The sequence below is a fragment of the Neoarius graeffei genome, chromosome 4, assembly GCF_027579695.1.
Source record: "Neoarius graeffei isolate fNeoGra1 chromosome 4, fNeoGra1.pri, whole genome shotgun sequence".
Taxonomy (NCBI): domain Eukaryota; kingdom Metazoa; phylum Chordata; class Actinopteri; order Siluriformes; family Ariidae; genus Neoarius; species Neoarius graeffei.
In genome coordinates, this window is record NC_083572.1 from 297,667 (window position 1) to 320,401 (window position 22,735).

Below are 22,735 nucleotides of genomic sequence, written 5' to 3' on the forward strand. Positions count from 1 at the left end.
TGCGACCCTGTAGAACAGGATAAAGCGGCTACAGATAATGAGATGAGATGAGGTTTTCAGCTTGCTGCATTCATTCATTCAGTCACACGCATGCATTGGAGTCAGGGAGCTGCTCTTCTCTGCTCTCCCCCTCCTTTTATGCTCGATCCCTGCAATAAACAAACACACACACCCACACACATTAATGGACACCAGGTGTAATGACTTAGCCACTTACCTTCCCCGACCCCACTCTCCATTCACGAACTGCTGCTTGGCCACGCCCCCGTTGCCACAGTGCCATGATACACTTCCACAAACATGTGTTGTGAAGATCAGACTTTGATAGATCCCTGTTCTTTAAATAAAACAGGGTGCCCACTCACACCTGATTGTCATCCAATTGATTGAAAACACCTGACTCTAATTTCACCTTCAAATTAACTGCTAATCCTAGAGGTTCACATACTTTTGCCACTCACAGATATGTAATATTGGATCATTTTCCTCAATAAATAAATGACCAAGTATAATATTTTTGTCTCATTTGTTTAACTGGGTTCTCTTTAACTACTTTTAGGACTTGTGTGAAAATCTGATGATGTTTTAGGTCATATTTATGCAGAAATATAGAAAATTCTAAAGGGTTCACAAACTTTCAAGCACCACTCTATCTATCTATCTATCTATCTATCTATCTATCTATCTATCTATCTATCTATCTATCTATCTATCTATCTATCAACCCCATTTGCAGAAAAGTTGGGATATTTTCCAAAATGCAATGAAAATGAAATTCTGTGATTTGTTATTTCATGTGAACCTTTATTTAACTGACAAAAGTACAAAGAAAAGATTTTCAGTAGTTTTACTGAGCAAATTAATTGCATTTTGCAAATATAAACAAAGTTAGAATTTGATTCCTGCAACACACTCAAAAAAAGTGGAACAGAGACAAAATAAGACTGAGACATTCATAGGATATTCAAGTAACACCATTTTGGAAGATTCCACAATAAGCAGGTTAATTGGTCACATGATTGGGTTTAAAAGCAGCAGCACCAAAGCCTCAGTCTCTGCAAGTAAGGATGGGCATGGCTCACTGCTTTGTGATGAAATTCATGAGAGAATTGTTCATCAATTCAAAAAGAACATTTCTCACTGCAAGATTTTAGTACATAATATTGTGAAAAGATTCAGGGAATTTGGAGACATCTCAGCGTGTAAAGGGCAAGGTTGGAAGCCACTGGTGAATGGGCGTGAACTTTGAGCCTTCAGGTGGCACTGCCTGAGAAACCGTCATGCTAATGTGACAAATATAACCACATGGGCTCGGGAGGACTTCAGAAAACCGTCGTCACTTAACACAGTCTGCCGCTGCATCCAGAAATACAACCTGAAACTGTATTACACAAGGAGGAAGCCATTCATCAATCCCATACAGAAACACCGCCGATTTCTCTGGGCCTGAACTCATCTCAGATGGATTGAAAGACAGTTGAAACGTGTGCTGTGGTCAGATGAGTCACATTTCAGCTTTTTTTCAGGAAACCTGGACATCGAGTTCTCAGTACCAAAGGTGAACACGACCATCCAGTTTGTTATCCGAGAAAGGTGTAAAAGCAGCATCTGTGATGGTATGAGGGGGGATCAGTGCCCATGGCATGGGGGAGTTACATGTGTGTGAAGGTACCATTGATGTATTGGGATTTTAGAGCAACATATTCATCAAGACGACATCTCTTCCTGGGAACTCCATGCTTATTTGAGCAGGACAGTGCCACACCTCATTCTGCACTGGCTACAACAGCGTGGCTTTGCAGACACAGAGTGTGTGTGCTTGACTGGCCTGCTGCCAGTGCAGATCTGTCTCGTATTGAGAATGTATGGCGCATCATGAAGAGGAGAATCAGATAATGGCGACCATGGACTGTTGAGCAGCTGAAGTCTCGTATCAAGCAAAAATAAACAAAAATTCCAACTGCAAAACTCCAACGATTCATATCCTCAGATCCCATATGATTAAAAAAGTGTTATTAAAGGAAAAGTGATGGAACACAATGGTAATAATGTTTCTGTCCCAACATTTTTGTGAGTTGCAGACACCAAATTCTAACTTAATTGTATTTTGTAAATATAAATGAAGTTGGTCCGTTAAACTATTGAAAATCTTTTCTTTGTACTTTGGTCAGTTAAATAAAGGTTCACGTGAATTAACAAATCACAGGTTTTTGTTTTTATTGCATTTTGGAAAATATCCCAACTTTTCTGCAAATGGGGTTCCTATCTGTCTGTCTATTTTTCTGTCTGTCTGTGGATCCATTTTCAGTAGTCTGATCTTACAGAAGCACATGTAGGTGGTGTGGCAGTAACTCACCATCAGTATGCAGGCCTGTTTTCCATCCATGAAGCCCTTTGGAATGGCGTTGGCTGCCAAAATCTCATACCTGAACATCACAGTAAGAACAGTGAGATACAGGTGTAATTATTATATCTGTGAATAATTAATTAATTAGTTATTCATACAATATTCACATATTTGCAACATTTCGATGATTAAACATTAATGTAGTCAGGCATTTTACAGTGCAGCATCATCTTTCCGAGTGTGTGTGTGCGCGTGCGTGCGCGTGTGTGTGTGCACCTCTGTCTGAACTCCTGGAAGACGATGCGGTTGGGGAAGCCCTGTCTGCAGATCCTGATTCCCTCCAACACACCATTACACCTGAGCTGTTCCAAAACCAGGTGAGCATCAAGCTTACCCGCCTGTGCATCACACACACACACACACACACACACACACACACACACACACACACACACACACACACACACAGATCAGCACAACACCACAAACAGTATATCTCATATGGATTAATTGCACATATCTGCACTTTATTCCACATATAGTCCTTACTTTTTCTGTCGTTTTTTTATATCCTGTATATTATATTTTTATATTTTCTTTTTCTACAATGGTGTATTTCTATGCAAGTAAATGTTGATTTATGTCAGTTCTGTTTTTGTGTCACTGTCCAGTCATAAGCATTTCACTGCACAACATGCTGTATGTGTGACCAACAGAATCTCATCTCATCTCATTATCTGTAGCCGCTTTATCCTGTTCTACAGGGTCGCAGGCGAGCTGGATCCTATCCCAGCTGACTACGGGCGAAAGGCGGGGTACACCCTGGACAAGTCGCCAGGTCATCACAGGGCTGACACATAGACACAGACAACCATTCACACTCACATTCACACCTACGCTCAATTTAGAGTCACCAGTTAACCTAACCTGCATGTCTTTGGACTGTGGGGGAAACCGGAGCACCCGGAGGAAACCCACGCGGACACGGGGAGAACATGCAAACTCCACACAGAAAGGCCCTCGCCGGCCACGGGGCTCGAACCCGGACCTTCTTGCTGTGAGGCGACAGCGCTAACCACTACACCACCATGCCACCCACCAACAGAATTAGACTTTTAATTGCAGAGATGCAAAGATACCACTTAAATAGTTTAAATAAAATATCAATATTAGAGCTATGACCTTTTCCTGTGGACCCACCACCCGCAGGAGGTGCCATAACGGTCCGGTGCACTGTGGATCGGGTAGCAGCCAAAAGCGGAGGCCCTGGTGTACTGATCCCAGGCTGACAAAACTGGCTTTTGGGACATGGAATGTTACCTCTCTGGTGGGAAAGGAGCCTGAGCTTTTGCTTGAGGTTGAGCGGTACTGACTAGATATAGTTGGGCTCACCTCAACGCATAGCTTGGGTTCTGGAACCAATTTCCTGGTGAGGGGTTGGACTCTTTTCTATGCTGGAGTTGCCAAGGGTGAGCAGCACCAGGGAGGGGTGGGGCTATCGGTAGCCCCCCAGTTTGGCACGCTAACATCAGAGTTCTCCCCAGTGAATGAGAGGGTCGCTTTCCTGCACCTTCGGGTCGGGGAACGGTCTCTGTCATTTGCGCTTATGAGTCAAATGGTAGTTCAGAGTACCTGGCCTTCTTGGAGTTCTTGAGTGGGGTGCTAGACAATGCACCATGAGGGGACTCCATTGTTTTACTGGGGGACTTCAATGCTCGCGTGGGCAATGACGGTGAAACCTGGAGGGGTGTGATTGGGAGGAATAGCCTGCCCGAGCTGAACCCGAGTGGTGTTCTGTTGTTGGACTTCTGTGCCATGCATGGTTTGGCCATAACAAACACCAAGTTTGAGCATAAGGGTGTCCATAAGTACAGGTGGCACGAGGACACCCTAGGCCGTAGATCAATGATTGACTTTGTAGTTGTTTCATCTGATCTACGACCATATGTCTTGGACACTTGGGTGAAGAGAGGAGCAGAGCTGTCAACTGATCACTATCTGGTGGTGAGCTGGATCAGATGGTGAGGGAGGAGGCCAGACAAACCTGGTAGGCCCAAACATGTAGTGAGGGTATGCTGGGAACATCTGGCAGAGGCTCCTGTCTGTCAGATCTTCAACTGCCACCTCTGGCAGAGCTTCAACTGCATACCAGGGGAGGAGGGGGACATTGAGTCCAAGTGGACCATGTTCCGCACCTCCATTGCTGTGGTGGCTGTGCAGAGCTGCGGCTGCAAGGTTGTTGGTGCCTATCGTGGCGGTAATCCCCGAACCCAGTGGTGGACACCTGTGGTGAGGGGAGCAGTCAAGCTGAAGAAGGAGTCCTATTAGGCTTGATTAGCCTGTGGGTCTCCAGAGGCTGCTGACAGATACCGACGGGCCAAGCGGAACGCTGCTCTGGCAATCACTGAAGCAAAAACTCGGGTGTGGGAGGAGTTTGGTGAGGTCATGGAAAGTGATTTTCAGTTGGCCTCGAAGAGATTCTGGCAAACCGTCCAGCAGCTCAGGAAGGGGAAGCAGTGCTCTCTCCCTACTGTTTACAGTGAGAATGGAGTGCTGTTGACCTCAACTGAGGACATCATCCGGCGGTGGAAGGAATACTTTGAGGATCTCTTCAATCCCACCTTCATGTTGTCCGAGGAGGACGCAGAGTCTGAGGGTGCTTGGTAGGAGTCGCCCATCACAGGGGCTGAGGTTGCCAAGGTGTTTAAAAAGCTCCTCGGTGGCCAGGCTCCAGGGGTGGTTGAGATTTCGTCCTGAGGTCCTGAAGGCACTGGATGTTGTTGGGCTGTCTTGGCTGACACACCTCTTCAACACTGTGTGGAGGTCGGGGACAGTGCCTCTGGATTGGCAGACTGGGGTGGTGGTCCCCCTTTTTAAAAAGGGGGACCGGAGAATGTGTTCCAACTATAGGGGGATCACACTTCTCAGCCTCCCTGGGAAAGCCTATGCTGGGGTGCTGGAGAGGAGAGTCCAGTCGATAGTCGAACCTTGGATTCAGGAGGAACAACGCGTTTTTTGTCCTGGTCATGGAACACTGGACCAGCTCTTTACCCTTGCAAGGGTACTGGAGGGTGTATGGGAGTTTGCCCAACCGGTCTACATGTGTTTTTTGGACCTGGAGAAGGCTTATGACTGTGTCCCTCATGGTGCCCTGTGGGGGGTGCTTCATGAGCATGGGGTTCAGGGCCCACTACTGTGGGCCATTCGGACCCTGTATGACCAGAGAAGGAGTTAGGTTTGCATTGCCGGCAGTAAGTTGAACTCGTTCCTGGTGCATGTGGGACTCCGCCAGGGCTGCCCTTTGTCACCGGTTCTGTTCATAACTTTTATGGACAGAATTTCTAGGCACAGCCTAGGCACAGTCTAGAATTTCGGAAAGTTATACCCTTCACCAAAAGTGGGTGTGTAGTTGAACGGGGGGGCAATTTTCTATCTAGTATTTGTGATTTCCTGTACTCTGGTGCATGTTGGTGATAGCCAAGACCCAAACTCAATATGCTTATGGTTTATAGAGTGCATTTGTGAATAAACTATACATTTATTTTTATTTGCTTTCAGTGGTACCAGTTATTTCCCAAATTAAGGGCTAAAATACGTATCTTATGTTAAAATAAGAAAGGTCATTATATAACCAGTCAATAAATTCAATTCCATTGCAATTTATTATGGTTTTACCATAGTCATGGCCTCGGAACACTAGATAGATAGATAGATAGATAGATAGATAGATAGATAGATAGATAGATAGATAGATAGATAGATAGGAGTAATAAAGAGATAAAGAGTAATATAAGATATTAAACCAAGAGTGATTTAAAATGGGTAAGTTTCAGATAGAAAATAAAATAGACAATGAGTGGATAAAACAGTTAATACACCAATTAGTTTACACTAGGCTATTTATGAGGTCTTAGCCAGGACATACTTAATGTAAACATGTGTAGCTTGCCTTTGATTATTTGGGAGGCTTTCGTTTTTCCCATGGAAAATTTCTTTGCGATGGAAGAGTCTGGGAACATTCCAGCCACGCACTTGTTGAAATCATCAAAGAAAGAGAGGCTAATGTTTTTCTTAGCTATTAGCATCGCCATCTTCACCTCAGACCTAATCAGTGTTGCCAGATACTGCTGACGTTTTCCAGCCCAAAATATGTTCAAAACCCGCCAAAATGCACTTGAAACCGCCCAATCTGGCAACACTGGACCTAATCACTTGTTCAGCCTCGCCTCCGGACGGAGTTATGTAATTACTGATGCCTGAGAGGGCGGGGATGTGAATTCATGGCCCGACTTCCTGCTGTAAACTCCTGTCAGAGGCGCGTCATGAATTCTGGACCTACCGACTTTTTTATATTGTGAAAATACGGGACTTTTATATAATGTGAAAATACGGGATATTTTCGGGAAAATAAAAAAACGGGAAGACAGCGGGAAATAAGTCAAAATAAGGGATTTCCCAGGAAAAACGGGAGGGTTGACAGGTATGCCCCAAATCATTCTGCACTAACACTCCTCTGAGTGTCATGTTTGTTGGAAGTGTGTGTGAGATGGTCATTCAGTGGGTGTAGCATGCTGTGGTAGAGAACACACCCTTTTCTCATGATTGGGGATGATGCAGCGGACGAAGTTGGGCTGTGTGTTGTGAAGCGTGGTCATCAGTTTGGCGAGAGACTCTTTGTAGAGCTGGCCGACGGTACGGAACATTCCTTTCTTTGTCTTAGAGGAACTTGGCATGGAGCTGTCCGACATCTTTGCGATCGTGTCCAGTCCCACCACACGGTCCACTAGAGAGGGAGGGAGGGAAGGAGGGAGGGGCTCATATTTAACATCTACATATCAAAACAGTTGTAATTTGGGTTTATACGGTTATTGAGGCCTGCTTTTTAACTTCCTGTTTATTTGCTCACTTACTGCATGCTTTAGGAATTGAAATGTGCAATTTACATCATTGACCAACTGCAAAACTGTTTTGGCTGTGCTGGCCCGTGAAAGAGCAGCCTGTTTGCATATTGTAATAGAAAGTTACAGGAGGAGGCTTTAATAATAGCAGTGTGAAATTTTCTGTAATACGTCTAACATAACTATAAATGATTCTGTAAAATAGAAACAGTGTTACGCAGTCAGTCAGGGAAGTGCATTAAATGTTATAATTATGAAAATCCACACAGTAAATTCTCTCAATCTATAAAACTTGCCTTAGTTTCACAAAATTAATAAATTGCCTTTTCAAAGGTGGTATAATTAGCCACAACCAAGATTCATGATTAAATTGAAAATCATGGCTAAACTGCACCAAACTAAATAGTTTTGCCTGTACTTTTTATCCTGTAATGGTCACACTTTGGAGATTTGCAGCTGTACCGAGGACTCACCGTCCTTCCACAGATCCTGCACAAATACACAGGAGGAGTTGTTGAGCAGTGCAGTAACGTTATCGTTCAGGGGATCCATGTTCTTTGTCAGCCATGCTACAGAATTATAGTCCACCTGTAAAACACACACACACACACACATATATGTTAGATGTAAAACTCCACACAAGGTATCATGGGCTTCTAGTGTATCCTGAGCTGACAATAAGATGATTGCTCCACACACCCGGCCAGCGTAGTGCAGCACTGAGAACTCAGTTTTGTCCTTTAGCTGTTTGGGTTTGGCGAATTTCAAATGATTAACATGTTGGTTTGTGAGCTTCTCAACGAAAGACACATCTGTAGCTTTAGGGAACCAACACTCCTCATCCAGCAGGGCCAAGATACCTGGGGGGTTTGACTGTACACACACACACACACACACACACACACACACACACACACACACACACACACACACAGGTTACTAAAGAGTTTAATTGCTTCAACTGAACAGTGAAACAATATGGACATTACTAAATGACATGAACATCAGGTTCTGGCTGATATTAGAGAGTCAGAGATGCAGCCAGATGAATAATGCTTTGTAACTATTACAGCAGTGTCACAAACATATGATCTTTAGTCCTGAAATTTTTACGTTGCTAATTAGTGGTTTTCCACCACCATAGGAGGGCAGCACCCAATATCAAACTGTTCTCATGTATTTTCACTGATTTTCTGTCCATAGCTGCTGCTCTGGAGCTGAGAACCTGGTGATATTAAAGGTGGAGAGTGAGATAATGCTGTACTTTACACTTTGACACATTCTACATGACCTTCTTGCTTTTCCTTAAACCATGCCCCGCATGAGAATTTACACATCATCCTCGTGATATTTTTGGTCAGTGCGTACACAGAGTACTGTCCCCAAGAAGATATCGACACACACTGACCGGCCTTTCGATGAGCTCGATGCAGGGCTGCAGGTCCAGACCGAAGTCGATGAAGTTCCACTCGATGCCCTCGCGCTGATACTCCTCCTGTTCCAGGATGAACATGGTGTGGTTGAAGAGCTGCTGCAGCTTCTCGTTAGTGTAATTAATACACAGCTGCTCAAACGAGTTGTCCTGGAGAGTAAGTGCCATCATTGTTAGTGTAGGTCACACCACTTAGCAATCATTTCTGAGTTATCACAATGTGGTCATGTCAAAACATTAGGACACAGGCTTCAGAGAATGTGTTGCGTCTGTCTTCTTCAGATAAAGGACTGTCCTCTATTTTTTTTTAATTTTGGACACATGCTCCTCTGAATGTCTCCAAAATAAGGAAAATTAGAAAAAGAAGTTTAATATTGTAAACTGTAATTATCATGCAACATCCTTCGCACCTCGAAGATCTCAAAGCCGGCGATATCCAGGATGCCAAGGAAAGACGCTCCTTGACGTTTAGTTTTATCTAGAGCTTTATTGACACGTCCAAGAATCCACCGGAACAGACGCTCATACGTCGCCTTTGCTAAAGCCTCCACTGCAAAATCAGCCTACACACACACACACACACACACAGATATATATATAAAAACGTGACCCAGGATGTGTTTAAAAGATTTTTTTTCTGTAATGTTAAAGTGTTACCTGCTCTTTGGTCTGTGCTTTCTGTACGACCTCTCGCCCGACTTTAATGCGTGGTGTCAGGATGGCACGAGTGAAATCTGTCACATTGATGCCAGACAGGTGACAGACCTTCTGTGCAGCTGTGAGAGAGACATTATTTTCATTCTTACCATCTGCTGAGACAAATTCCTTCCTGTCATTTTATACTAATTTCCAGGTTTTGCTTTTATTTTACAAATCAAATGAAGTTTGAGTGAAGTGTGTTGGTGTAAACACTGACCGGTGTTGTCGGGCATGGTGGCTTGCTCCTGGTTCCTTTCTTTTTTAAACTCGATGTTGCCAAGCTGCAGCACAGTCGACACCACCTTCAGGATTCCTGATGAGTAAACACATCACACTCTCATTCACGTGTATCTCCTGTAGTGTTGCTCGAGGATGTGTCTTCAGATTTACAGCAACACTAATACTGATATGGAAGTCCTTAGTCAATCTTCTCTTTATCTCATTGTTCTTCAGTAGAAACAGTCTTGATGGAAACCCATTCCCATGGTTGTGTTCGCACTGTCTTTGTGTCACTTTAGTAAGTGTGTGTTGTTACCTGTCCTCTCCTCATCACTGAAGCCCATGATATTCATTGCTTCCATTGTTTCATCGTACATCTCATCGTCCTGTGTCCCCGGGACCTGGACGTGTCCCGCTACCAGAAAGCGGTAATTATTGAAGTTCTCCAGCAGGAGCTCCTCTGGGGAAAATGAGGAGGACAGCATGAGGGCGAGCAAGACAAGGGCACACACTATGACTGTTTGTCCAAGATGAATGACACACCACTCGCTCCACTGCATGCTAACTTTCACACTCCTGATGAGTGTCTGGTTAAAACTTTAATTTAAAGATCTCTGAATCTCTGTACTGCTCACACCACATGGCACCGCTATTCATCACATCACGACTGCCTTCACAACTGCCACGATGATGATGAATACGCCCTCACTCCACTCTCAGTAGAGGCATTGCACCATCACATGACCTCCATAGCAACGGTAACTACGCTGCCATGACAGGGGGCACACTTGTAGTGCTTCATTCAGCTGAGTTAGCTGTTATTGATTGGTATGGGAAGGCTTTGCAGCATTTTTGGATGTAAAAATAGTTTTGAATGAAACAAAGACATCAGATTTTTTAATTTACCAAAAGTAATTCATCCTCAGGGGGAAAAAACTAGAGAAATTTCTAAACATAGAAGGGAAAAATGAAAAAAAAAAAACATTCAGCGGGACTCGGTATTGAATGGAGAGGTCAAAAACCCTGGGGTTTGTTCACTTAATTTCCACTAAGGTAAGAATAACAAAAAAAAAAATCATTTCACAACTACAGCACGGTGCTCATTCTTACACAATGAAGTGAACATGAGCAACACAGCGGCTCTGCACAGCCTCACCTTCACCGAGCCTTAAAAAGTGCATTTACATTCAGGGATCCTTCAGAGCGCGTGGTGCGTGAGCTTGAGAGCCAGTAATTATGGGAAACACTTGATGCTGATCTGAGTGCAATCAGCATATACTGTACATATAAGGAAACAAAGGCTTTGGGAAGTATTCAGGGATCCCAGCAGTAATTGAAAAAAATAGAGGAATGTAAGAAACTATCACCGGGCGGCACGGTGGTGTAGTGGTTAGCGCTGTCACCTCACAGCAAGAAGGTCCGGGTTCGAGCCCCGTGGCCGGCGAGGGCCTTTCTGTGTGGAGTTTGCATGTTCTCCCCGTGTCCGCGTGGGTTTCCTCCGGGTGCTCCGGTTTCTCCCACAGTCCAAAGACATGCAGGTTAGGTTAACTGGTGACTCTAAATTGAGCGTAGGTGTGAATGTGAGTGTGAATGGTTGTCTGTGTCTATGTGTCAGCCCTGTGATGACCTGGCGACTTGTCCAGGGTGAACCCCGCCTTTCACCCGTAGTCAGCTGGGATAGGCTCCAGCTCGCCTGCGACCCTGTAGAAGGATAAAGCGGCTACAGATAATGAGATGAGAAACTATCAGCAGGGGTCAAGGGGGCTGCCTGAAGCTGTTGAGATTTTAACATTTAAAGATGCTATAAAACACATTTTTTACATAGATTTAACATAGAAAAGCAACAGAATTTAACCATAATGTGTATCTATTTGATGCCATGTTTTGTAATCAATGACATAAGTGGCAAAAAAAAAAATTAGACGAAAATGTAGCTTTGAAGAATATACTTGCCTAAATATTCCACTGATTTTGTTATAACAATAGCATCCATAGTTCATCTCATTTGTTTATTTTTTTTGTTTCAAGTTAATGTCAAAACTAGTCTAATATAAGCCACATTCGTTTTTCAAAAATCATGAATATGAGCAGAAATCAATGATTCAGTAATATTAGATATAGACATATGTACAGCAAATACTGGAGATATTTGATTTAAAACTCTCTTTTTGAAAGGTTTCACTGCAAAGGAATGTAATGCTCTTTTCTGGGGTGCATTCTGTCTTTCCTCCAGTTTTCTCTGCTTTTGTTTCTCTGATCTTTCCTTCTGCTTTTCTGATGTTCCTGCAGTGCTCTGAATTAAGTTCAACGCATTAGAAACAAAAGCATGAACGGAGTTAAAACATGTTTTCTAGCAAATGGGCGCAGCCATATTGTTTTCTCGTTCTATCATGTACAGTCTCGCGGTCAGTGTTGCCAGATACTCCTGACGTTTTCCAGCCCAAAATATGTTCAAAACCCGCCAAAATGCACTTGAAACCCCCCAACTGGGTGGAGAACCGCGCAATCTGGCAACACTGCTCGCGGTATTTACATCAATTTAACTTCCGAGTGTTCCTGAATGTCAACGAGAACAAACGAAGCCGACAAAAACATCATTAAACAAGCAAACCAAATCAGAACGTATTCTGCTGGTCATTTTACTTAAACATATTTTTAATGGATATACAAGAGATTTTTAAAAAAAAACACTTTCGCTAGAAAATAGCGGAATTCCGCTAAATAGCGGACGTCTGGGATCCCTGAGTATTATCATTATCATGGTCACACCTGTTTCTAGCCATGTTTATGACTCTGTTTTCAGTTTCGTTTGTGTTTTGTTTATGTAAATTAACACACCTGCTAATAAACACTCTTCCTGCACTTAGACCCATCTACTGCCGCATACATGACACAGTACTTTACAAAGTGTCTGTGAAAACAGCGTGCTGATTGCGCTCAGAATACACCCACTCTCCACCCTGAATACGCCCACTCTCCATTCTGATTACACCCACTCTCCACCCTGAATACACCCACTCTCCACCCTGAATACGCCCACTCTCCATTCTGATTATACCCACTCTCCACCCTGAATACGCCCACTCTCCATTCTGATTACACCCACTCTCCACCCTGAATACGCCCACTCTCCATTCTGATTACACCCACTCTCCACCCTGAATACGCCCACTCTCCATTCTGATTACACCCACTCTCCACCCTGAATACACCCACTCTCCATGCTGAATATGCCCACACTCTATTCTGATTACACCCACTCTCCACCCTCAATACACCCACTCTCCACGCTGAATACACCCACTCTCCACCCTGAATACGCCCACTCTCCATTCTCATTACATCCACTCTCCACCCTGAATACGCCCACTCTCCATTCTGATTACACCCACTCTCCACCCTGAATACGCCCACTCTCCATTCTGATTACACCCACTCTCCACCCTGAATACGCCCACTCTCCATTCTCATTACACCCACTCTCCACCCTGAATACACCCACTCTCCATGCTGAATATGCCCACACTCTATTCTGATTACACCCACTCTCCACCCTCAATACACCCACTCTCCACCCTGAATACGCCCACTCTCCACCCTGAATACGCCCACTCTCCACCCTGAATACGCCCACTCTCCACCCTGAATACGCCCACTCTCCATTCTCATTACACCCACTCTCCACCCTGAATACGCCCACTCTCCATTCTGATTATACCCACTCTCCACCCTGAATACGCCCACTCTCCATTCTCATTACACCCACTCTCCATGCTGAATACGCCCACTCTCTATTCTGATTACACCCACTCTCCACCCTCAATACACCCACTCTCCACCCTCAATACACCCACTCTCCACCCTCAATACACCCACTCTCCACCCTCAATACACCCACTCTCCACCCTCAATACACCCACTCTCAATACACCCACTCCCCACCCTCAATACACCCACTCTCCACCCTCAATACACCCACTCCCCACCCTCAATACACCCACTCTCCACCCTCAATACACCCACTCTCCACCCTCAATACGCCCATTCTCCATTCTGATTACACCCACTCTCCACCCTGAATACGCCCACTCTCCATTCTCATTACACCCACTCTCCATGCTGAATACGCCCACTCTCTATTCTGATTACACCCACTCTCCACCCTCAATACGCCCACTCTCCACGCTGAATACACCCACTCTCAATACACCCACTCCCCACCCTCAATACACCCACTCTCTACCCTCAATACGCCCACTCTACACCCTCAATACGCCCACTCTACACCCTCAATACGCCCACTCTACACCCTCAATACGCCCACTCTACATACGCCCACTCCCCACCCTCAATACACCCACTCTCCACCCTCAATACGCCCACTCTCCATTCTGATTACACCCACTCTCCACCCTCAATACGCCCACTCTCCACGCTGAATACACCCAGTCTCAATGCGCCCGCTCCACCTTGAGCCCTTTGGTCTCTCAACCCAACAGTCTGCAACAATCTAAAACAAGAACATAAACCCTTTGTCGTTCTGAATAAGAGCTTCAGCTAAATGCCGTAATGATGTTTGTTTGTACCACGCAGTTTTTCCTTGGCTCCTGCCACCATGTAGTAGAAGATGTGGAAAGCTCTTTCGGTTTTAGCTTGTCGGATACAGCGTGACTTTTCCAGCAGGTCTGAGGTCTGTGTTCAGGAAACACACAGTCAGTGTTTTGGGATGTTTTTGTTATTAGAGATTGGGTTTTTACATTCTAGCCTGTAGAATTATTCCCCATTACTGCATGGTTCAGAGTTGAGTGTTATGGTTAAGGTCTGAGGAGCTGAATTTAGTCGCTCTGATTATAACTGTGCCTGAAGTTAACAATTACATTGATGTTTGCAGTTTGGGTGAGTTGTACAGTTTAGATTGAACAATTTATTACCGTTACTATTTATTTTGGTTGTTTAGTCTTGGGATTAATTCTTTATGCTTTGGGGTTAGAGGAAACTGATAACACAGTGTGTGTGTGTGTGTGTGTGTGTGTGTGTGTGTGTGTGTGTGTGTGTGTAAGGATACAGGTTTCGATGTTTGCTCCAACAATGTAGCCTGTTACATCAAAGTTAATCCGGATGAATTTACCCTGTGGAAAAAGCAAAGGAATGACAGGATGTTGAATGATGTCATGGAGTTGTACTTCCTGTGTGTGGAACGAAGTGAACACTGTTGAGGCAGAAACTTACGAATCGTGACGAGTTGTCATTCTTGATGGTCTTGGCGTTACCGAACGCCTCCAGAATAGGATTGGCCTGCAGAAGCTGCTTCTCCAGCTCCCCCTAGAGGCAGGACAGAGAATACCAGGGCAAAAACACACACACACACACTAACGTTTTTAGATCCATTCTTATATGCAGCCTCATACTGACTGTCATGTTTAAACCCGACATGTTTACAGCAGGAATTTCCTGTTAGTCTGAACGCTCTGTAAACTTTCACAATCAGACGGAGAATCTGCTGCTCAGTGACTCAAATTCTGCATCTTAAGCCTGTTTTCAGGTTCACGTTAAATCAGAATTATCAAATGCTGACGTGGAGATTTACTTAAGCTGCTTTTCCTTCAATATTCTCAGATTTCTTGAACTCACATAATTCGCTGTTCCTATGGCAACACACACAATGCCAACCATCGAGGACTATAATATTCAATTCAGTTTTATTTGTATAGCAATTTTAACAATGGATACTGTCACGAAACAGCTTTCCAGAAATATATAAATTCCAGATAAACATTTTACATTTTTTTAATTTATCCTTAATGAGGTAATAAGTCCCTAATAGTTAGCAATTAACAAACCTGCATTTTGCAGAAGTCGTGTCTCTAAATGAAATCACTTTAGATAAAATATATGTTTTGACTTCACACTAAAGCTAGTCAGCAAACTGATACAACTTTACAGCAACGGCTTCAGCTTCATTGTTCTGACTGCGGAGCGTGACCTTGCTTCTGCTCTACACACTTAAGTGCATACTTGAAAGGGGAAGTGGACAAGGGAGACCTGAAAACAGTAATGAGATGCAGATCTGATTTATTATTCTACAGAACTGAAGTGATTCCTGTCAGAGACTCACCCTGACATCAGAGAGGAAAGGAAAAGAGTGATGTGTACCCAAGAGAGGAGAGAGCGTCGGAGGTCATCAGATACACACACACACACACACACACACACACACACACACACACAAATAGAGACAGGGAGCAGGAGGAAAAGGAGATAAAGGAAAGATGGCACAGAGAGAGAGAGAGAGAGAGAGAGAGAGAGAGAGAGAGAGAGAGAGAGAGAGAATGTGTTCTGGAGCCCATAAACACTGATAAAACAAATGACCACTACTGTGACTACACACACCCTCTACCAAACTCACTCACACACACACACACACACACACACACACACACACACACACACACACACACACACACCTCCTGTGTGTGTTCTCCATCTTCACACTCGTGTTTCACTATAATGCAGTATAAACTGCTGTAACTCTATATGAGTTTAACAGAGGGTGTTTAACTACCTGTGTGTAATTAATATTTGTGACAGGAAATGACATCATCCAGTCCAAAAGGAAGTACACTCTCATGCTCACAGACTGGGTGACACAGTTTCAGTGCCAGTGCGTCACTGACAGTGAAAGAGTTTTTTTCAATCTCAGATGGGGGAAATACATCTGTCCATCAAACCTAATTTTTACAAATTTAAGTTGTTTTAAAATGTTTATTACAATTTTTAGCTGATTAGCAGTTTGTATCGTGTGTGTCCCTCCATGTAAGACTTTCTCACACTTGTCACGCTGTGAGTTGCGTCCAGTGGCTGGATATAAGGTGGACAACATGGCGCTGCTGATTCTCATGAAACTGTTGTGAAGCCAGATGATGACCAGTGTGTGTGTGTGTGTGTGTGTGTGTGTGTGTGTGTGTGTGTGTGAGAGAGAGAGAGAGAATGGGTGTTTGGTTTCATGTGAAGTGTAAAATTTAAAACAGTTTTTCATGGTACAGCGCTCTCTGACTAACCCTCATACCAACTCCATTTCCTGAAACAGGCCAGTTCTTTTTTGCTTCACATTAAACTCACTTCAGTCAGAATCTTTACTACTGACCATCACTAAAAACACAATTCCAATATAATATAATATAATATAATATAATATAATATAATATAATATAATATAATATAATATAATATAATACAATATAATACACTTGATCATTAGCAGGTCACATGACTGTAACATGCCTTTAGTGTGAATCTGTGATTGAAACTCAATAACTTCCCTAAAGCCCCCGGAATCGTCTCTTCTCTGACACGCCCTTTTACCCCTCGTCTGTAATTTACTGTTCTGTGTTCAAACTTTTGGTTTTGGACACGAGAGAAAAGAGCGAGTGCTTCCTGAAGCATCTTTATCCTGAAGAAAAAGTGGAAAACCTCTTTACAGGATATAACGCAGTCTTTACCAACATGTCCGATCCGACGGGACGAACAGAACCTGAAGTTATTTCTACTGCTCCGTTTACAGAAGAGAAAACACGCACTAATCTTTCCGGACACCGAGTGCAGGCAGCCTGTAAATATTAATCACACAGCAGGTTCAGAGTAAAATCACTGAGCATACTCCGGGAATAATTACACATGGGAAACTAATCCTGTCTGAATAAGGATTTATTAATGATAAGAGGACCATGCCCCAAAACAATGACAGTTAAAATTTGTCTTGCAGCCACTAGAGGGCGTCACAGTCAGTTTGGCTTCTGCTTTCAGCCGCTGTCATGTTGTCCACCGTATACACAGTCGCTGGTCATTGGTCAGGGCATGCAGGTTTCCGAATATAACACACACACACCCATTCACTTTACTCACATAGGCCAACTGCTGTCCTGAATGTGGCTATTCAGGGGAAATCGATTAGACAAGCGTTAAACTAAAGATGCTTCTGTCTCCATTAAAGCAACAACACAACCAAGCAGCGGCTAATCAGGACAGAACGGAAGCTAATGTTCCAGTTAGCATCACGTAATCACGTCACATCATGCTAACTCGCAACATTACCATTTACTCTCCGTTAACCGCATTAACATTAGCTTAGCTGAATTGTCTGCTTAATAATCTGCATGATTAGATTCACACACACACACACACGAATAGTACAATAATTTAATTATGGCACATGACTCATCGTTCAGACCTGAGTGAAGCAGTAACACACATTAACATGTCACTGAACTAAAAACTGTCAAATAGCTTCAGTAGAAAACATTAAAATATTTAAATATTGACACTTTAACTCTACCTTTAGAGCTCTAATCTGTTACACATACAGGTGAGGTCAGAAGTTTACAGACCCTCATCATGGACATGAAGGTAATGGTAATGTTGGACTTTCAGTGATTCTCTGAACTCTTCTTTTTGTGTCGCAGAACGATTACAAACAGCTTTAATAGAAAAACAACAAGAACTTGAACAAGTTTTGGGCTGTGTACACACACACACACACACACACACACACACACACACACACACACACACACAGAGACAGTCATCTACAATTATTGGCACCCCTTGAGACATTCCTGAGTGTAAATCTATGTTCCTCTTTCTCAGCTCTGCACTGAGCTCCTTGGACTTTCCCATTGTATTATGTGTCAGTCAAACCAGTGAGTGTCAATCAAACTCTTTTCATGTTGTGTACAGAGAAGCTCCCAGCTGCAGTCAATCATCACTAACAGGAAGTTAAGAAGCCTTGGACTTGGAGTGTTAAAGACATTTTGGATTCTTCAGTTTCACTGATTAATAATCTAAGTGGGTGTCTGTACATCTTTGATCCTGTCTTGGTTTCAGAAAACCCAAAATAAATAAAAACTTGTGCACCAAATTATTGTTTTTTTCTATTAAAGATGTTGTACAATCATTCTGATACAGAAAGAGTTCAGAGAATCACTGAAACTCTAACAGTACCATCACAGTCATGTCCCTGTATGTAAACTTCTGACCACAAATGTACATGCAATATAATGTAATACTGTGTGTGTGATACGTACAGCGCTTGTGTCTTTCTTGCCTTTATGTGATGATGCCACAACAGCCAAATACTGAATCACCTTCTTAGTGTTCTCTGTTTTACCTGCACCAGATTCACCTCTGTAATACACACACACACACACACACACACACACACACATAGAGCGAGACTATAATTAGCATCAGTGCAGGGAGCAGATTTCCTCCTCTTTCCCTCTGGAACATTTATAAACACACTTCATGTCATGTTCATTACACATTCTTTTGCAAAAAAAATTCATTCATAGATTCAACACTTTTAAAACTCTATTTAAACACTATTTAAACACTTTGCACAGAGCTGCAGTTTTATTTTACAGAATGAAAATCTAAACCAATATGGTGGGGTTTGGTTCTTCACTACTGGCTTTCTGTAATTATTGAGTTCTTTCCAGCTCTCTCTCTCTCTCTCTCTCTCTCTGTGTCTGTAATTACTGAGTGCTCTGTGTGTGTGTGTCTGTAATTATTGAGTGCTCTCTCTATCTCTGTCTGTAATTACTGAGTGCTCTCTCTCTCTCTCTGTGTGTCTGTAATTATTGAGTGCTCTCTCTCTCTGTCTGTAATTATTGAGTGCTCTCTCTGTGTGTGTGTCTGTAATTATTGAGTGCTCTCTGTGTGTGTGTCTGTAATTATTGAGTGCTCTCTGTGTGTGTGTGTGTGTGTGTGTGTGTGTGTGTGTGTGTGTGTGTGTGTGTGTGTAATTATTGAGTGCTCTGTGTGTGTGTGTGTGTGTGTGTGTGTGTGTGTGTGTGTGTGTGTCTGTAATTATTGAATGCTCTGTGTGTGTGTGTGTGTGTGTGTGTGTGTGTGTGTGTGTGTGTGTGTGTGTGTGTCTGTAATTATTGAGTGCTCTCTCTCTCTCTCTCTCTCTCTCTGTGTGCTTTGATCCACTCACGTGCAGAGAATAGACTGGTCCTCTCGATCTGCAGAGAAATACAGAAAGGGTCATGAGGCTTTCAGGTGAAAATGAACACGGCTGTGTCCCAATCGGTGTGTGTGCTGAGTGTATGTAGTGTGCTGCTCTGTATCAAACTCTGCTGTAAACACACACTCAGAGTGAAGCTGGGCAGACATCTACACACACACACACACACAGCCTGTTCACTGCTTTCTTCCTAATTAGGGCACAGAAACTGAATCTGAACACATGGTACTGAGGTCTCTCTCTCTCTCACACACACACACACACACACACACACACACACACACACACACACACACACACACACTTCAGTGAAACTGGTTTTTAAAACAACACTCGAGAATATCATTCCCTACTCCCTAAACCCTGCAGTGTTTTATGGGTGTTCTTTATCCCTGAGACAACAGTATTTGGACATTCTCCTGCTGCAGTGTATTGTGGGATGTTCGCTGTGTACTGGATCTTTGACACTACACACACACACACACACACACACACGTTTATAAAATAACTAAACTGCATGACTAGTACACATTCTACGAACTACACACTAACTACTAATTATATACCAACGACACACTAACTCAAGTCTAAAAAACATCAATATACAGTACAGTTAGACTGTACACTAAATTATCTCACACGCACCTTAGTGGTGAGTTTCTCCTGACACACACCAACATCGAGCTCCATGTACACTAAACTCAGAGCTCTATAACACACAGATCATAACCTAATGATACACTGAACACTACACACTTAACACCATGTGACTGCTTTAACAGCACAGGTGACGGCTGCCTTCCCCAAACATTTCATTAAACTGCAGCAATGAAACATTGACCAGAGTGCTGAAGCTATCCATCAGTCTTGGTGCAATTCAATATCTTAGTGAATTAAATGATCAAATATCTCACTGCAGTCTCACACTGCTCATTCATCAACCTCAAACTGTTCACTCAAACACAAACCCACTAATCCATCACTAACCCACTAATCCACCCAAACCCAATAATCAATCACTAATCCACACTAACCCACTAATCCACACAAATACATCACTAATCCACACAAACCCACTAATCCACACTAACCCACTAATCCACACAAACCCACTAATCCACACTAACCCACTAATCCATCATTAATCCACACTAACCCATACTAACCTACTAATCCATCATTAATCCACACTAACCCATACTAACCCACTAATCCATCACTAATCCACACAAACCTACTAATCCATCACTAATCCACACCAACCCACTAATCCACCACTAATCCACACAAACCCAATAATCCATCACTAATCCACACTAATCCACACAAACCCACTAATCCACACAAACCCACTAATCCATCACTAATCCACACAAACCCACTAATCCCCACTAACCCATCACTAATCCACACCAACCCAATAATCTATCACTAATCCACACTAACCCACACTAACCCACTAATCAATCACTAATCCACACAAACCTACTAATCCATCATTAATCCACACTAACCCATACTAACCCACTAATCCATCACTAATCCACACAAACCTACTAATCCATCACTAATCCACACCAACCCACTAATCCACCACTAATCCACACAAACCCAATAATCCATCACTAATCCACACTAATCCACAAAAACCCACTAATCCACACAAACCCACTAATCCATCACTAATCCACACAAACCCACTAATCCCCACTAACCCATCACTAATCCACACCAACCCAATAATCTATCACTAATCCACACTAACCCACACTAACCCACTAATCAATCACTAATCCACACTAACCCACTAATCCACACTAACCCATCAATAATTTATCACTAATCCACACTAACCCACTAATCTATCACTAATCCACACTAACCCATACTAACCCACTAATCAATCACTAATCCACACTAACCCGTCACTAATCCACAGTAACCCACTAATCCATCACTAATCCACACCAACCCACTAATCTATCACTAATCCACACTAACCCATACTAACCCACTAATCCATCACTAACCCATATTAACCCACTAATCTATCACTAATCCACTAATCTATCACTAATCCACACTAACCCACTAATCCATCACTAATCCACACTAACCCACTAATCCATCACTAATCCACACTAACCCATAATAACCCACTAATCCATCACTAATCCACACTAACCCACACTAACCCACTAATCCACACTAACCCACTAATCCATCACTAATCCACACTAACCCATACTAACCCACTAATCCATCACTAATCCACACTAACCCATACTAACCCACTAATCAATCACTAATCCACACTAACCCACTAATCCATCACTAATCCATCACTAACCCAAAATTAACACTAATCTATCCTCAACTCATCACAGGATACGAGTGCACTAAACTAACACTAACAGTTCACAATATCATAGAACACTGAGTGTTCTGTAATTACACAGGAACTTTAAGAAGAAGACAGAGTTCTCTATATCCCTCATCCTACCAACTATACACCAAGTTTCAAGATGATATTTGTCACATTTTTCAAGTTCTGCTGCAGGAAACCAACCCGACCTCTTTACACCGACCTCAGCAGCCCATGGCATAAATCCACCAGACCTTTGGTCCAGGGAAGCTAAAAATTAAAATTTCTCACATTTCTTAGTATCAAAAGGCCCAGATACATTACTGAATCAACACATATACCAACTTTCAAGACCACACCACTCATAGTTTTCAAGTTCTGCTCTGGACACAAAACCTACCCCTCAGTCTAACTTGAGAGACTAAGTCTGAAATTGTTTCCATGGAAACATGAAAAATTAAAATTTCTCAAATTTCTTAGTATGAAAAGGCACATCTACATCACCTTGTTAACATGTATACCAAGTTTCAAATCCGTATCATCAATAGTTTTGGATATATGCTCCAGAAACAAACATTGCTCTTAGAAACTCAAACTCTATTTTTTATGTCAATATTTGAAAAATATTTTTTTTTCAAAAATCCAAAATAGTAAAAGGCACCAGTTCACATGTTGCTTGATGTGTGTACAAAGCTTCATGAAGATATCTTCAGTAGTTTTAAAGATATGGCTCGGAAACGAAAATGTGACT

The 22,735-nt window shown here is 42.9% G+C and overlaps 1 protein-coding gene across 3 annotated transcripts in view; it reads right to left on the minus strand.

Annotated features, from left to right (window-relative positions):
• The window catches only part of myh11a (myosin, heavy chain 11a, smooth muscle), a 62,142-nt gene that overhangs the window by 24,682 nt on the left and 14,725 nt on the right, over positions 1 to 22,735 (minus strand). For 2 of the 3 annotated variants that reach the window (XM_060918521.1, XM_060918520.1), the window contains exons 4-19: positions 19,590 to 19,617; positions 18,676 to 18,775; positions 17,498 to 17,524; positions 14,825 to 14,917; positions 14,661 to 14,724; positions 14,182 to 14,280; positions 9,912 to 10,055; positions 9,594 to 9,689; positions 9,335 to 9,453; positions 9,088 to 9,240; positions 8,654 to 8,827; positions 7,945 to 8,118; positions 7,719 to 7,833; positions 6,937 to 7,130; positions 2,624 to 2,745; positions 2,357 to 2,426 (exon numbers count right to left, since the gene is read on the minus strand). In XM_060918521.1, the coding sequence (XP_060774504.1) occupies positions 2,357 to 2,426; positions 2,624 to 2,745; positions 6,937 to 7,130; positions 7,719 to 7,833; positions 7,945 to 8,118; positions 8,654 to 8,827; positions 9,088 to 9,240; positions 9,335 to 9,453; positions 9,594 to 9,689; positions 9,912 to 10,055; positions 14,182 to 14,280; positions 14,661 to 14,724; positions 14,825 to 14,917; positions 17,498 to 17,524; positions 18,676 to 18,775; positions 19,590 to 19,617 (1,772 nt within the window). The remainder of the gene's footprint in view (positions 1 to 2,356; positions 2,427 to 2,623; positions 2,746 to 6,936; positions 7,131 to 7,718; positions 7,834 to 7,944; positions 8,119 to 8,653; positions 8,828 to 9,087; positions 9,241 to 9,334; positions 9,454 to 9,593; positions 9,690 to 9,911; positions 10,056 to 14,181; positions 14,281 to 14,660; positions 14,725 to 14,824; positions 14,918 to 17,497; positions 17,525 to 18,675; positions 18,776 to 19,589; positions 19,618 to 22,735) is intronic. The other variant, XM_060918522.1, reaches the window with a different exon arrangement.